Here is a 14,284-nt window from a genome sequence, read left to right on the forward strand (position 1 = left end):
TCCCAAGAATCCAGTGGATTGGGAGAAAGTACCTCTCAGGGTCATTGTGGAGAAGATAGTTGGTGGGGAAGTGAAATGTTGCTGATGGCTAAACTCATTTCCATCATGCCAGCAGTAGGGTCCTTTGTGTTAGAGTAGGAAGGTTCCATCAAGATAAAATCTCTATCTTAATATTTATAGCATGTTTTTCTCAAAACAAAACCATGAGATGTTTTAACAAACATTATCCCCATTTAACAGATAGGGAATCAAATTCAGAGGTTAGCAGCTTGCTCAGAATCACACAATTGGTAAGAGTCAAAGCCACAACTCAAACCTAGGGCTTCTGACTCCAAGACTCCAAGCAGTGTTTCTTCTCTATCACACTTCTCTACAAACATTTTCTCTGACAGCTGATAATGTTTCTTCTCCAGTGTATCACCAATGTGAAAATGACTCAACACCAAAAGCATCAGTAAATATATGAGATCATAATTAAATTTTATTTGACACAAAATATATAAATATATGTACAAATCATTTATGTACAAAATACCATACATTACTTAGTTCAATAATCCCCTTGATAGCATATCCCATCCCATCCCCCCCAATCACCTTGTCCCCTTCTTGCATTTTTCAGCCTTGGAAAAGAGCCAAAGGCTTAGACAATTATTCCAGGGCACTGAACAGCCTGAAAAGAGGTATGGTGCCTCCCTGAAGGCCAAGCCTTCTACTGAGGTATCATGTAGGGGCTGACAAAAATCTACTATGTTATTCTGTAAAAGGTACAACTTTAACACCAATTCCAACAATTCCTTCATCAAGTGGTCATTTTTCTATGAAATAAAAATACAAATCCTACAAATTACCAATGCTAAAAGACAGTTTAGCTTTAGAAACATAGTTAAATATATCCCCATCTCATCCCCTCTAATTACAGTCTTTTTTTCCCTCAGAAATATATGTGAAATCCAGACTACCTTTGTTTTTAAATAAAATCATTTATATAAAAATAACTACCTAGTCTTTGAATTCCCACTCTCTTAATTTGCTGAAACCCTGCAGATGGAAGCAAAATGAAGTGTGACCCATTTCTCTGGGATGATTTTTCCATGTAGATCCATATTAAACTGACATTTGGGAGGTAAATATTTTGACCAAGTGTGCTCAACTGCTGAAACTTGTCCAAATCTTAAGATGGTCTGACAGTGTTCTAACATGAAGATCTGGAAGAATTTCAGAAATAGATTGACTAGTAATCATATCTACAAAACGGCTGGTGTATTTTGGTGTGAGCTTGCCTTGGGCTTTGTACCACGACCAAAAATCACAATTGAACATGTCATTGGTTTCATTGGGGCTGCCATATTTAACCTTGCTTCAAAAATGGAATTTGCATTAATTTGGAAGTGCAGAGGCATAGTTTGACTGCCTGAAAATTACTTTAGGTTATGTTGTCCAAGGCGCTTTTTGATAAAGATTGAGATCAGCTGCTGAGGGCATTGCTGATATTCTAGCAGGACTTCATGGGGTGACGTGATCTGGTCACTTTCCAGTCTGTTGAGAAGGGTAACACAGACAACAGCAGCTAGAAAACAGAAAACAAAACAAAGCACAATCGCTGTTATTAGAATGTCAGCCTTTGTATATTAAGATGATTTGCATCTCATACTAGTCAATACATGGAGTTGTTTTTCTTTCAGTGATGCAGAAAATCATGCAGTGTAGAATACATTTTGTACTTTCCTAGTGTCTTACCTAAGGGAGTCTCAAAACAACCTATAATAAATGTAATATAGCCATTGCCCTGTCTCCTTTTGTATAATACTTGATAAAGATGAGGAAAAGAAAAGCAAAAATGCACATTCATATATCTGAAGCATCCACCAGGGAGGCAAAGTATTAGCTTTTGCTGTTTAAACTAAGGTGAGAAGGTCAGTGTCCTAGTGCAATACTAAACCTTATAATATCAGCCTTAGGGTCAATTACTGATTACCTTTAATAGATCACCAAGGAGAAAATAGGTGATGACTATTTTGGGGGGACTGACAATTTAGTGACAATACAATTGTCTATGCATTGTTGCTAAAAAAACCCAAAAAGTCCAACAACAAAAAAACATTAAATGCAAATAAACAGACCAGCCAGCTTCTACTTCCTGAAGTTAAATAAGAAAGAGCAAGATTTGATTTTCAGTTTTTCTTCTTAAAGCAGCTAGTTTAGATTTGGGGAGGGGTATTGTCACAACAAGGAATGGGGAACTAAAACTTTGTTCACCCTGTAGGAGTCCAGAGACTGTTGTGATCATACCTTGCCAGGGGCAGGAGTAAGAGAGGATCTGGTGAAAATGAAAGAAGGGGGTTGTGGAATGGAGGAGGAGATAAGAGGATCATCAATTTTCACCTGGAAAAGACCTTACAGGTCATCAAGTTCAACAGATGTAGAAACTGAAGCTCAGGGAAATGAAGTGACTTACCCAAGTCACATAGCTAGTAAGTATCTGAGGCAGAATTTGAATCTACTAATTCCTGATTCCAAGTTCAGTATCTGTCCCTTATGCCATGATGCCTCATCACTTACAGCAGGCAATAGTCAAAAGCAAGTCCAAGTACATACCTACCCTGGTCTTGCTTTGCTTCTGAGTTCTAAAAAGATAGATGCATTCAGGGTGGTTTGGTACATCCCTCTCCTTTGTGACTGTATCTACAGCTGTTCAGTTATCTGTATGTGCAGCTGCTCCCCCATCCCAATGCTTTTTTTGTAAGGTAAAAACACACCAAATCTAGTTATACCTCTGGTGAAGAGATATTGACATGTAAAAGCCAGAATGGGATTTACTCTCAAAACTACCTCCTGACTCCGGGGCTGGTGCTCTATCCACCACTTAATGGGTTATCTTTCTCTCAATACTCTTCACATAGAGAGATCCCATTGTGAAGTTTCCTGCCTCAGCCATTGCTAGTCAGAATAAAAATATAATGAAAATATTCAACCAGGATGAGTTTAATCTTCCACCAGTTAGGGTTCTATTTGTTTCAAACTCATTCAGTTGTGAAGTTGACTGGCAGAACAAGGGCAGAACCAAGACATTCTCAGGTTAATGTTCACCAAGTCTGTGAAGTCCACAGGTGTCCATTAGGAAACAGGAAATGTTGACAGTCTCCCTTCTAATCCTTTCCTCTTGGCAGAGAGATAAAAGTATATTCACTCCATGGCCTTGTCATGCCACAAAACAAGAGCAGAACCAAGGTTTCCTGGATGTCTTTTCTGATTATTTCAAGGACAAGGCTAAAAAAGTCCAAAGAGAACAATTCATAGCCATCTCAGTGGTATTTTTCTGGCCTTGGAGACCCCATTAATGAGCAATGTATAATAATCTTGTCACATAAGATTACAATTTCCAATAGCAATTAAAATGAACTAACTACTCACACAATTAAAAAAAAATTAAGCCTGTCAGCTTTGTTACTTTAAAATACAGATGTCTATGTTAAAGATCCCAACTATCAAAATGTCATTGAGAAAGAAAGCCAGTGCAATAACCTGAAGGCAGGGACTCAAAGAGGTCACCATGGTCCCCGGATACATGGATCTATGCCAAGCATGAAAGCATGAAGAGATTCTACAGAGCTAATCAGTTGACTCATGAATTCATAAGAAAAATGATGCTCTGGGGTGGCTAGGTGGCACAGTGGAGAGAGCACTGGTCCTGGAGTCAGGAGTACCTGAGTTTACATGCAGTCTCAGACACTTAATAATTGCCTAGCTGTGTGACCTCGGGCAAGCCACTTAACCCCACTGCCTTGCAAAAACCTAAAAAAAAAAAAAAATGATGCTCCCTCTCCTAACTCCAAATCTTTTCCTTGATTGTCCCCCATGCCTGAAATATTTTCCCCCTAACCTCCTGACTTCCTTGCTTACCCTCCCCATTCAGCTCAAATCTTCATACCCCACTCCCTCCAACAGTGTCTTCCCTCTTGGCAATTTTCCCTCTTTTTTTCTTGAATGTAGGGCAGCAAAGTGGTGCAGTGGATAGAGCACCAGACCTGGAGTCATGAAGACATAAATTCAAGCCTGGCCTCAGACGCTTAATATCTCTTTGAACCTGGGCAAGTCATTTAAATCACTGTTTGCCTCAACTTCCCATCTGTAAAATGACTTGGAGAAGGAAATGGCAAACCACTCCAGTATCTCTGCCAAGAAACCCCACAAAGGGGTATGAAGAATTAGATATAACTGAATAACAATGAAATCTTGAATGTACATAGTTGTTATCTTCATTAAATTTTATGGTTAGTTTGATTTTCCTCAATTGTTAGTGTCTGTTCATTCTCTACTTCTCCTGTATTCACTCCTCTCTACATATAATCAATCCCCAAGCAAGAATATAAACTTGAGGACAGGGACTCTTTTTTAAAAGTTTTGTGTTTGTATTCCTAAACACCTGACACTAGGACTTCCAATTGCTAAATACATAAATACTTGTTAGAATGGCTTTTCAGCCTATTCTTCTTCCTCAATATGTCCTTTATTGGGTCTGGGTCTGGGTCTATGATTTCATTGGTGTGAGGGACTTCCTCTACCATGTGAAGAGGCAATGGTTGCTCAGCACAGAAAGTTTGGGGCACGGATGGAGATCTTAGGTGACTTGACCAGTCACACAGTCAACATATATCTGAAGTAGGACTTGAATTCGTATCTTCCCAAATCCATAACCAGTTCCCTCTCCACTGTACTACATTTCTCTACTCCCCCATTCCTTTTTCCTAGGAACATTGTTTGATGTCTGTCCTGATGTCCATTCTTCTCTTTGTCAAAAGGAAGGAAAAAAAGACAAGCATTTATAGAGTGTGGGCACCGCGCTCAACTCTACAAATATCTCATTTGATCCTCACAACTACTCTGTGAGGTAGGTGTTGTTATTATTTCCATTTTACATTTGAGGAAATTGAGGCAGAGCATGAGTGACTTTCCCAAGGTCACACAGCTAGGTAAATGGCTGAGGCTGGATTTGAACTTGGGCTTACCTGACTCCAGGTCCAGCTTTCTATTCACTGAACCACCTAGCTGCCTCAAAACAGGAAAAGTTCTTCTAGCCCTGATCTTTCATTCTGGGAGATTCATCAAGTTATCCTTTACAGCAGATAAACTTTACAAGGGTTACATTTCCCCAAGGATCTTCATTGGAATTCTTTTTTCCATAAGTGCAAATTAAAGATAAGTTTTAGATAAAAAAAATTAGGCAATTGAAGAGGATTTGATGATGCTCTTGTTTTGTTTTTTTTTTTACAAGGCAATAGACTCAAGTGACTTGCCCAGGGTAACAGAGCTAGGTAATTTTTAAGTGTCTGAGACTGAATTTGAACTCAGGTCCTCCTGACTCCGGGGCTGGTGCTCTATCCACTGTGCCACTTAGCCACTCCATCTCATTTTTGTTTTTAAGAGGGAAGGTATGAAAGCCTCATGCAAAGGCAGAGATGTGATTAACTGTAACCCAGACCTGGGACAAATTCTGATGGGAAGGGATAGTTGAGGTAGATGGTAGACAGAAATCATATAATCTGAGGAATTCTGAAGGTAAGGTGTTTGAAACTGGAATGGAAAAGAAGACTATGAGCTGGCCCTGAACTTACTGGGGAGAAGAGAGAGTGGTCTAGAGGTCTCCAGATGACAAGACGGATTGGAGCAGATGGAGTGAACTTTCAAGGACTAGAGGTCCTTGTTGAGCAGTGGCAGCAGATGGTAAGTCTAAATGTGGCAGAAGGAAGCAGGTAGTATGCCAACTGGCCCCGTGCTTCAGGAAGTGTGAGGAAAGGACCAGTCTGTCTCTAAGAGGGGGTCAAGACATGTGTCATCCTCTCATCTCTTGTCTTTGTATATTGAAACATTCATGTTAGTTAAGTTCATAATAAACGATTTTTTAAAGGAAATGAAGAGACTATTGAAGAGATCTAAGATCATTTTATCATGGGATAGAATCCCACCTCTGTGATGTGGGCATCAGCGACAAACCCCAAGTTGTCCCCTATAAGATCTGGCTCTGTCTCAAAGTCTACCTGATTTGATTATTTTAGAGTGCCTGGTAAAGGAAGAGATGTGTATGTATGTATGTGTGTGTATGTGTGTGCATGAGTGTGTGTGTGTGTGTGTGTGTGTGTGTGTGTGTGTGTGTGTACTGGGGGACAGGGCTTACAAGGAATATGTTATCCTAGGATTTGGCAGGGTTGGAGAACTGACTGTCAAATTAGCTTCAGAGTCCTGGCTCTGATACATGAGGTAATACAGTCACAGAGAAATGCCATCATGGAAGATGATTTCCAAAAACTAATAACAAATTGCCCTATAGGAACTGAAAAGTTATTTCCTCAGTATCTTTTGGATCTCTCACAATTCATTTCCCCATTCCTAGTGAGGTATTCTTCTTTACTCCACCCAGCAAGAAGATAGCAAAGTGAAAAGCGTTCTGTCAGGGTTCCTTGCACTTTTCAATGGACTTAATAAAGTAATGACTGAATACAGTATCTGTCAAAGGAAATCATACTTAATTCTAGCTTCCTCCTATAAAAGCTCTATAGCAAAGTGATATTGTGTGTTAGAAACAAGGAAAGAAAGAAAATGGAATTTCAGCAAAGCTTAATCTTAGACAAACATTAGACTCAGTGTGTTGTCGTGCATCAGACTAAGTGGCAAAATGTATTGTCTTCAAAAAACTGAGTGGGAATCAAACTCTCTTATCAGAAGCTTCCAGAGCAAAAGGATTAGCATCTATAATGAGAATTTTACTTTTTTTTAGCCAATAGAGATTCAGCCTTGAGAGGGAAAAGATCTATGCATGTATATAAATGTATATACATACATATATCAATATGTAGTTCATAGGTGTATATATGTTATATACATATACATTATATATACATGTAGGTATATATTATATACCTACGTGTGTGTGTGTGTGTGTGTGTGTGTGTGTGTGTGTGTGTGTGTGCATGTTAGAGGGGGTGAGTGTGAATGTTTAATTTGAAATGCTGGCAGGACACTAGAGAGGAAATATCCAGCACATCTCTATGTTGGTTAATTCTGCCAGTATCATCATACTCCCAGGCATGTAGGAGTAAAGCAAACTTGGGAATTCACCCAAGGACACTACAATTGAAGACTGAATGTACACAATTCTATATGCACAGCATATTAGCTACTTAACGTACAAATATATAAATATATATATAACTATATCTGTCTATCATCTATTTATCATATATATATGTATATATCTATGTGGAAATATCCATCATGGGGTGCTAGAGTTTAGGCACATGATTGCAGCTGAATATTTGGGAGTCATCTTCATATAGGTGATCATTAAAATCATAAGTGTGTAATCTCTGAGAAAAATAGCAGCATAATAACAATATTGTCCATAATAACATATTTCAATGTATTTTATTTCTATGTATTTCCTAAAATGCTTCTGGGGGGAACTAAACTTATGATTTTATTTATTTGGGGAACTGTTGATGAGGGACTTCTCTTTATCAAAGCAGATTGGAACCAATGAAGAATAAAATGAGCAGAACCAGAAGAGTAATTTATATGAGAAATTGAAAACAAACAACTTTGGAAGTTGTAAAAAGTATGTTCGATACACTGACCACTGATAATTTCAGAAGATGGATGATGAAACATATCTATTACAGAAAGAGTTTGAAATGAAACATTTTTTTGTGTACAGACATTGGAGAATGTGATTTGCTTGATTGTACTTATTTGTTATATGAAATTTGTTTTTTTTCCTCCATGATGGAATGGGGAGTGGGGTTGGGAGGAAGGGAGAGAAAACAGATTTCTACTTTTTTTTTTTTTTTACAAAGAGAAGTAGAATTGCTACAAATTGAAATATTGCATGAACTTTCAGATAAAGTTGCTGTATTATTAGTATTGTCATACTTTGTTACAAGCTATCTCTTACAAAATGGGAGTGAGTGGTAAATGTTTGCATTATAAAAACAAAACATCAATAAATTTGAAAGCATTAAAAAAAAAGCAGATTTCCAACTTCTGATATTTTCAAGTTTTAGAGACTTATCTAGAGCACTTGGAGGTTAATTGATGTGACCAGCATCACACTACTAGCATCTGAACGAATTTGAGCCCAGACCTTCCTGATTCTTTATAGTAAAGCCATATTGCTTCTGATGAGAGACATTATTAACCTCATTTCACAGAGGAGAAAATGGAGGCTCTGATAAGTTAAAAGTCTTGCTTAACATACCAGGTAAGAGTGAATCCTAGGTCTCTTTACTCTGAGTCTATCACCCTTTCTACTCTGTCACTGAGTCTCTCAAAATAGAAAGTCTAAACTCATTCCTTTCTCAGTTCTCTTAACTATAAAAATGAGGGTTATACCACCCATGGTACCTAACTTGAGAGGTTTTTATGAGGCTCAAACATGTATTAAAAGTATTTGCAGGGGCAGCTAGGTAGTGCAGTGGATAGAGCACCAGCCCTGGAGTTAGGAGGACCTGAGTTCAAATTCGACCTCAGACACTTAATAATTACCTAGCTATGTGACCTTGGACAAGTCACTTAACCCCATTGCCCTAAATAAATTTTAAAAAATTTAAAAATTTGCAAATGTACAAGCATGATATAAATGATTTTCTGTTACAGACCCTACATGAGTATCTTTCCAACATATCAAACTCATATCCAAAAACAAAATAATTATTTCCCCACCAAAAAAATAATCAACTTTTCCTTTCCCCTCACAGTCAACCAGACTCAAAAGATTAGGTCCATCTTGACTTTCACCTCTCCTTCATTCCCCATCCAAGCAGCTGTCAAATTCCATTGATCCTCCATTGTAAACATCTCTAGTATGAGATGGTTTGGCATTTCTCTTCTCTACGCACCATCCTAGCTCAAGTCCTCATTAACCCTCACTTTGTTTAGGATACTAATCCTGCTGTGGTAATGAACAGGTCTTACTGTATCTCTTCTCTGCTCAGAAATGTTCTATAGAGTATTAATTTTAGTGTGACATTAAAGACTATTCATAATCAAATTAAAAATCTAACTTTTGCAGTGGATAAAGCACCAGGCTTGGAACCAGAAGACTTATCTTCATGAGTGCAAACACTTAACAATTTGCTATATGACCCTGGGCACTTAAAACCCTGTTTGCCAAATGAGCTGGAGAAGGACTTAAGAAGAGTTGGGCATAACTACAAAATTAATCCTTCTTCCCTTCACATGTTCTATGGTAGAGTAAAATTGAACTACCAGATATTTCCCAATTGCCTCCTTCCTTCTCCTTCCAACTTGAAGATGTTTGCTGTCTTACATGTCTTGTAAATAGAAATCATCCACTGCTCATTTTTCAGGACCATCAGGTGTCACTAGTCTTCTCAATCCAATTGGGTAAAAGTGATTTCTCCCACCTCAAATTTCCTTTAGAAATTTCTCTGCATCCTCCTATGTTCTTGTTTCATTCTAACTCTATCAGCTAGCATACATTAAAAGCCTACTACATGTCAGGATCTTAGAGGTCATAGTGTCCTAACTCTCTCATCTCTGGAAGATGAAGTCCTGAGAAGTTTAGTTACTTGCTCAGAGCCACAAGATAGGAATTATATGATATTTCAACTCAGGTAGGTCTTCCTGACTTGAAGTCTGGTGCCCTTTCCATACCACACATGGGTACATGCTTATTTATGTACATGCAATACACATGCATACATGCAAACACATGTGTACACATGCATGTGTATATTTACACGTATCCTATATTAATCCTTGCAGGTAAGTACTGTGTTGATTTTTCTCTTTGTATCTCTAGCAACTAATATAATACCTTATATATTATTTTTGTTGTTAAGTCATTTCAGTTGTGTCCAACTCATGGACTCCATTGAGTTTTCTTGGCAAACATACTGGAATGGTTTGCTCTTTCTTTCTCTAACTCATTTTTACAAATGAGAAAACTGGAGCAAACAAGATTAGTAACTTGTCTAGGGTCACACAGCTAATAAGTGGCTGAGATAAAAGTTGTATACTTAGATCTGACTTCAGACCCATTGTTGATGTTAGTATTCAATAAATGTTTATTTTTAAATTGAGATAAGTCAAATTGATTGTGTTATGATGAAGGCTGGAAGCCTACAGGGACTAGAAATATACAAGGGACCCAAAGTTCACAAATATTTTTTCGAATTCTGGAGGAAAGATAAATGTTGATTGTGGGGGGAAATGAGACTAAATGAGACAGCATAGGAGAAGGGAGTTCTGGTCAGCTAGATGGAGAATAAGGTCTGAGCTGGAAGAGGCGGAAGGGTGATTAAGATCCTTTGCATATTTAGGCAGTTGTTAATACTTGATCTTGGAATGGGACATTTTTAACTATCCTGTTTTACTTGTCTCTGTCAGTACACCCTCTGCAAATTATACTATAAAGAATATAAAAATATGCTTCTTTCTGATCATATATAGTATTCTTTCTATTGTAAGTTTCAGACTATGTTGATTTAAAAGCCAAGATTTTGAAGTTAGAAGATATCTTAGAAACAGAGATTGTCTAGTCTATCATATCTTAATTGGGGGTCTATAAACATTAAAAAAAATAGCCAACTGTATTTTAATATAATTGGTTTCCTTTGCAATCTTAAGTATTTTTTTGGGATCATTTGAAAGCATGATTCTGAGAAGTCTCCTAAGATTTAACCAGACCACAAAAGCAAACCCTGATCCACAAGAAAGTCAAGAAGCTTGGATCTAATGTAAACTTATTGCAGATGAGAATCACAGAAATAAAGAGACTTGTCCAAGAAATGTAGTAGAGCTGGGACTTGAATAAAATCAGGTCTTCTGATTCCAAATCCCAAATGCTTTTTATTACATCATTGCTTTCCATAAGTAACATCCCATACTAATGCTTTGAAATAGATTAAGAAGCTTTATTACATATGCTTTTTTAGTTGTAAATTTTTTATGTCTGGAAGTTATATTCTAACCCTACTAGTAGATTTTTAATTTAGCCTTGAAATCTGCCTTGCAGCAAAAGGAGAAAAGTCATTCCAATTCAGGGTAATAGAAGAGAGAAAATCTTATGAATCAAATTATCAGATAAAACTACCATTTCTTATTTTTTGCATTTACTACAGAATCATACAACCAGTGGGTACTTGATAAATTTTATTTGGGGTTGATGATTTATTTCATGTTGATGATTTATTTCACGCAACTGAATTTCTTTTTTTTTTATGGCAATGAATTTCAAAAAGAGACAGTTACCATGTTAAATACTGATAGCATAAGGTTTTTGAATTTTTTTGCTTTAACATCCTGCTACATATGGTTATCGTTTTCCAGCTGTGTGGTAATCATTTTCACCAAAAGAACTTTTTTTTGCTGTGAAGAATTTTTATATGGAGTTTTCCAAGTAGGCCTAATATAGTAGATAAATTTGTTTTGAAACAACTTTTTCTTGGTGAGCTTGTGAATTATTTTCTCAAGGATATTTAAAATGATAGGAGACAGTTTGGCATTCAAATAAATTCTGTAAGCATTTATGAAGTGCCTACTGTATGTAAGGAACTAAGCTAAGTATTGGAGATCTAGATAGCTTCAATTCTGCTCTTAAAGAGTTCCTATCAAATGTGAGGGAAAAAACAAAAATTACTAAGTCCAAAAAAACTGCAATAAGAAATAAATTACAAAATTTATGTGGAAGGAGAATTTTTTTTCATGCAAGGGTCAGGGCACAGATATTATGGAACAGGCAATTCTTGAGTTGGTCCTTTAATCAAAAGAGAGAAGATGGGCATAATCCATTCCAGAGAGAGAGAGAGAGAGAGAGAGAGAGAGAGAGAGAGAGAGAGAGAGAGAGAGAGAGAGAGAGAGATAAAAAGAGGATACAGGGAAAGGGAACCTGAAATAGAAAGAAGCCAGATTGTGGAGAACCTTGAATACCAGGATCTGGAATTTAGACCTTATCCACTAAGTTAATGGGGTTTTTGTTTTTTAAGGATAGTGACATGATTGGGAGTGGTTAGGAAGATAATATGAAGGGTATGGTTATAGTTACTAAGTATACCTCTTTGTTCTTGCGATGACTGATTCCATTATATCCAGTTTGCATAATTAAAGCTCAGTTAAACAGAGGAGGATTTGGGAAGAGGTGGAATAGCAGTTACTTTTCATTGGATAAATCCACATTAAATGCATTCCTTAAACTAACAAGACAGCACAGTAGTCCAGAGAGTGGCAAGGCTAAAGCATAAACCTTTGTCTCTTCTCTAAAAAATCATGTAGAATCTGGCACTTCCTCAGATTCCTTCTCAACAAGGAGGAGGCTATTGGGTAACTGCCAGGTTGAACTTGTTCAGATCCTCATTCTTTTTATTGAGGAGGACTAGCATAGTAGTTAACAATGCCATTTAGTGATTTAAGACATATTGGAGAAAGAAGAAATTGGAAGTGGAAAGACCATTTAGGAATCTATTAAATAATTTCAGATAAGGAGAGATGCAAATCTGAATTAGAATAGTTGCCAAACACAAAAAAAGAAAGGAATGAAGAGTAGAAATAGAGAGTGAGGGAGAATGAAGAGTCAAAGATGACTAAGAGGTTGGCTAAGAGGATTGTAGTGCCATCAACAGAAATAGGAAAAATTGAGATACAAGATATATTTTATAAGAATTTGATGAGTTTCTTTTTGGACATGTTATGATTAAGATACCGTTGGTAAACTTAGAGAAAGGCATCAAGCAGGAAGTGAAGTTATGGTCAGGTAGTCTTGAAGAAAGATCAGGAGTAAAAAACATGGATTTTAGAGTCATCTGCAATGGGATGTGGGAGTGATGATTGAAGCTGTGGGCATGAGAATGGAATGAAAGAGAACCAGGGACAGAAACACCGGGGAACAACATATTTCAGGTAAAAGGGAAGGAGGAGGAAGAGGTAGAAAAGACTGCAAAAAGGAGAGACAGAGACAGAAGAGGGAGAAATAGAAAAGGAAGAAAGGTAGAGAGGAGGAGGGAGAGGCAAAGAAGGAAGAAGGAAAGGAAAGGAAAAGAAAAGAAGAGAAAGAGAGAGGGGCAGAGAGAAAGAGTGGGAGAGAAAAGTCATACATATAAAAAGTAGCAGAAGTGAAATTCAAACCAAGGCCCTGTGACTCCAAGTACCATTTTCTTTATAATCTACCATTTTATCTCTTATTTAGCAATAAGGAAGTTATTAAAGGACCTTAAAAAGTAGTAAAATGGGGGCAGCTAGGTGACATAGTGGATAGGGCACTGGTCCTCAGGAAGACCTGAGTTCAAATCCAGTCTCAGACACTTAATAGCTATGGCCTTAGGCAAGTCACTTAATCCCATTGCCTTGCCAAAAAACCCCAAAAAAACCGAAACCCCAAACCAGTGAATGATCCTTGAGGTCACAGACTGTTTTTATTGTTTTTGTCTTTGTACACCCAAAGTCTAGAACAGTGTCTTGCACACAGTAGATACTTAATAAATATTTGATGATTAATTGAGGAGTAAGGGTGGAGTTTTACTTTTCCTCAGGGCCTAATGTCACACCTCTTCCCAAGTTTAGATGCAAGTTAAAGAAAGAAGAATTTGGGATGGCTAGGTGGTACAGTGGATAGAGTGCAGGCCCTGGAGTCAGGAGTACCTGAATTCAAATCCAGCCTCAGACACTTAATAATTACCTTAGCCTGTGTGGCCTTGGGCAAACCACTTAACCCCATTACCCTGCAAAAAAAAAAAAGGAAAGAAGAATTTGACTCCTAATTCTCATGAAAATCTTACCTTTTAGCCCACAGAGTCCACACATGGCTGCAAACACAGTTGACTCCATTTCAATATTCCTGATGCCAGCTTTATAAGCTCTTCGTAAGTAATCAAGCTTTCTCTCATTAGAAAAAGAACACAACGCTCCATCCAGACGTCCTTGTCCTTAAAGAGAAGGAATAACCTTTGATTGATGGTCTTGTAGGGTTCATAGGTTTGTTTAGAGTGTCTCATAGGTATCTATAACCTACAATTGTTTCTACAGATCATTTAAATCATTTGATTCATCTGTATCCTATTTTTACTTTTTTTAGCGCAATTTTCATTAAATTTGACAAACATTTATTATACATTTACTATTCTAAATGCTAAGAAGTTAGAAAATTAAGAAAATATGATCCTTGATTTAAAAAAAAGCAACTATAGTTTAGGTGGGGGACAGAAGAGAGTAGGTAGGAAAAGAAAAAGAAACTATTCCCCCCCCCCTTTTTTTATTGGTCTGGATCTGTGGTGTC

At 37.3% G+C, this 14,284-nt stretch overlaps 1 protein-coding gene across 1 annotated transcript in view; it reads right to left on the reverse strand.

Moving 5' to 3' along the window:
• Positions 1-563: 563 nt before the first annotated feature.
• The window catches only part of UPP2 (uridine phosphorylase 2), a 44,554-nt gene continuing 30,833 nt past the window's right edge, over positions 564-14,284 (reverse strand). The window contains exons 6-7 of the mRNA XM_074215934.1: positions 13,788-13,934; positions 564-1,570 (exon numbers count right to left, since the gene is read on the reverse strand). Of these exons, the coding sequence (XP_074072035.1) occupies positions 1,422-1,570; positions 13,788-13,934 (296 nt within the window). The 3' untranslated portion in view covers positions 564-1,421. The remainder of the gene's footprint in view (positions 1,571-13,787; positions 13,935-14,284) is intronic.

The sequence above is a fragment of the Macrotis lagotis genome, chromosome 1, assembly GCF_037893015.1.
Source record: "Macrotis lagotis isolate mMagLag1 chromosome 1, bilby.v1.9.chrom.fasta, whole genome shotgun sequence".
In the NCBI taxonomy this organism is placed as follows: Eukaryota; Metazoa; Chordata; class Mammalia; order Peramelemorphia; family Peramelidae; genus Macrotis; species Macrotis lagotis.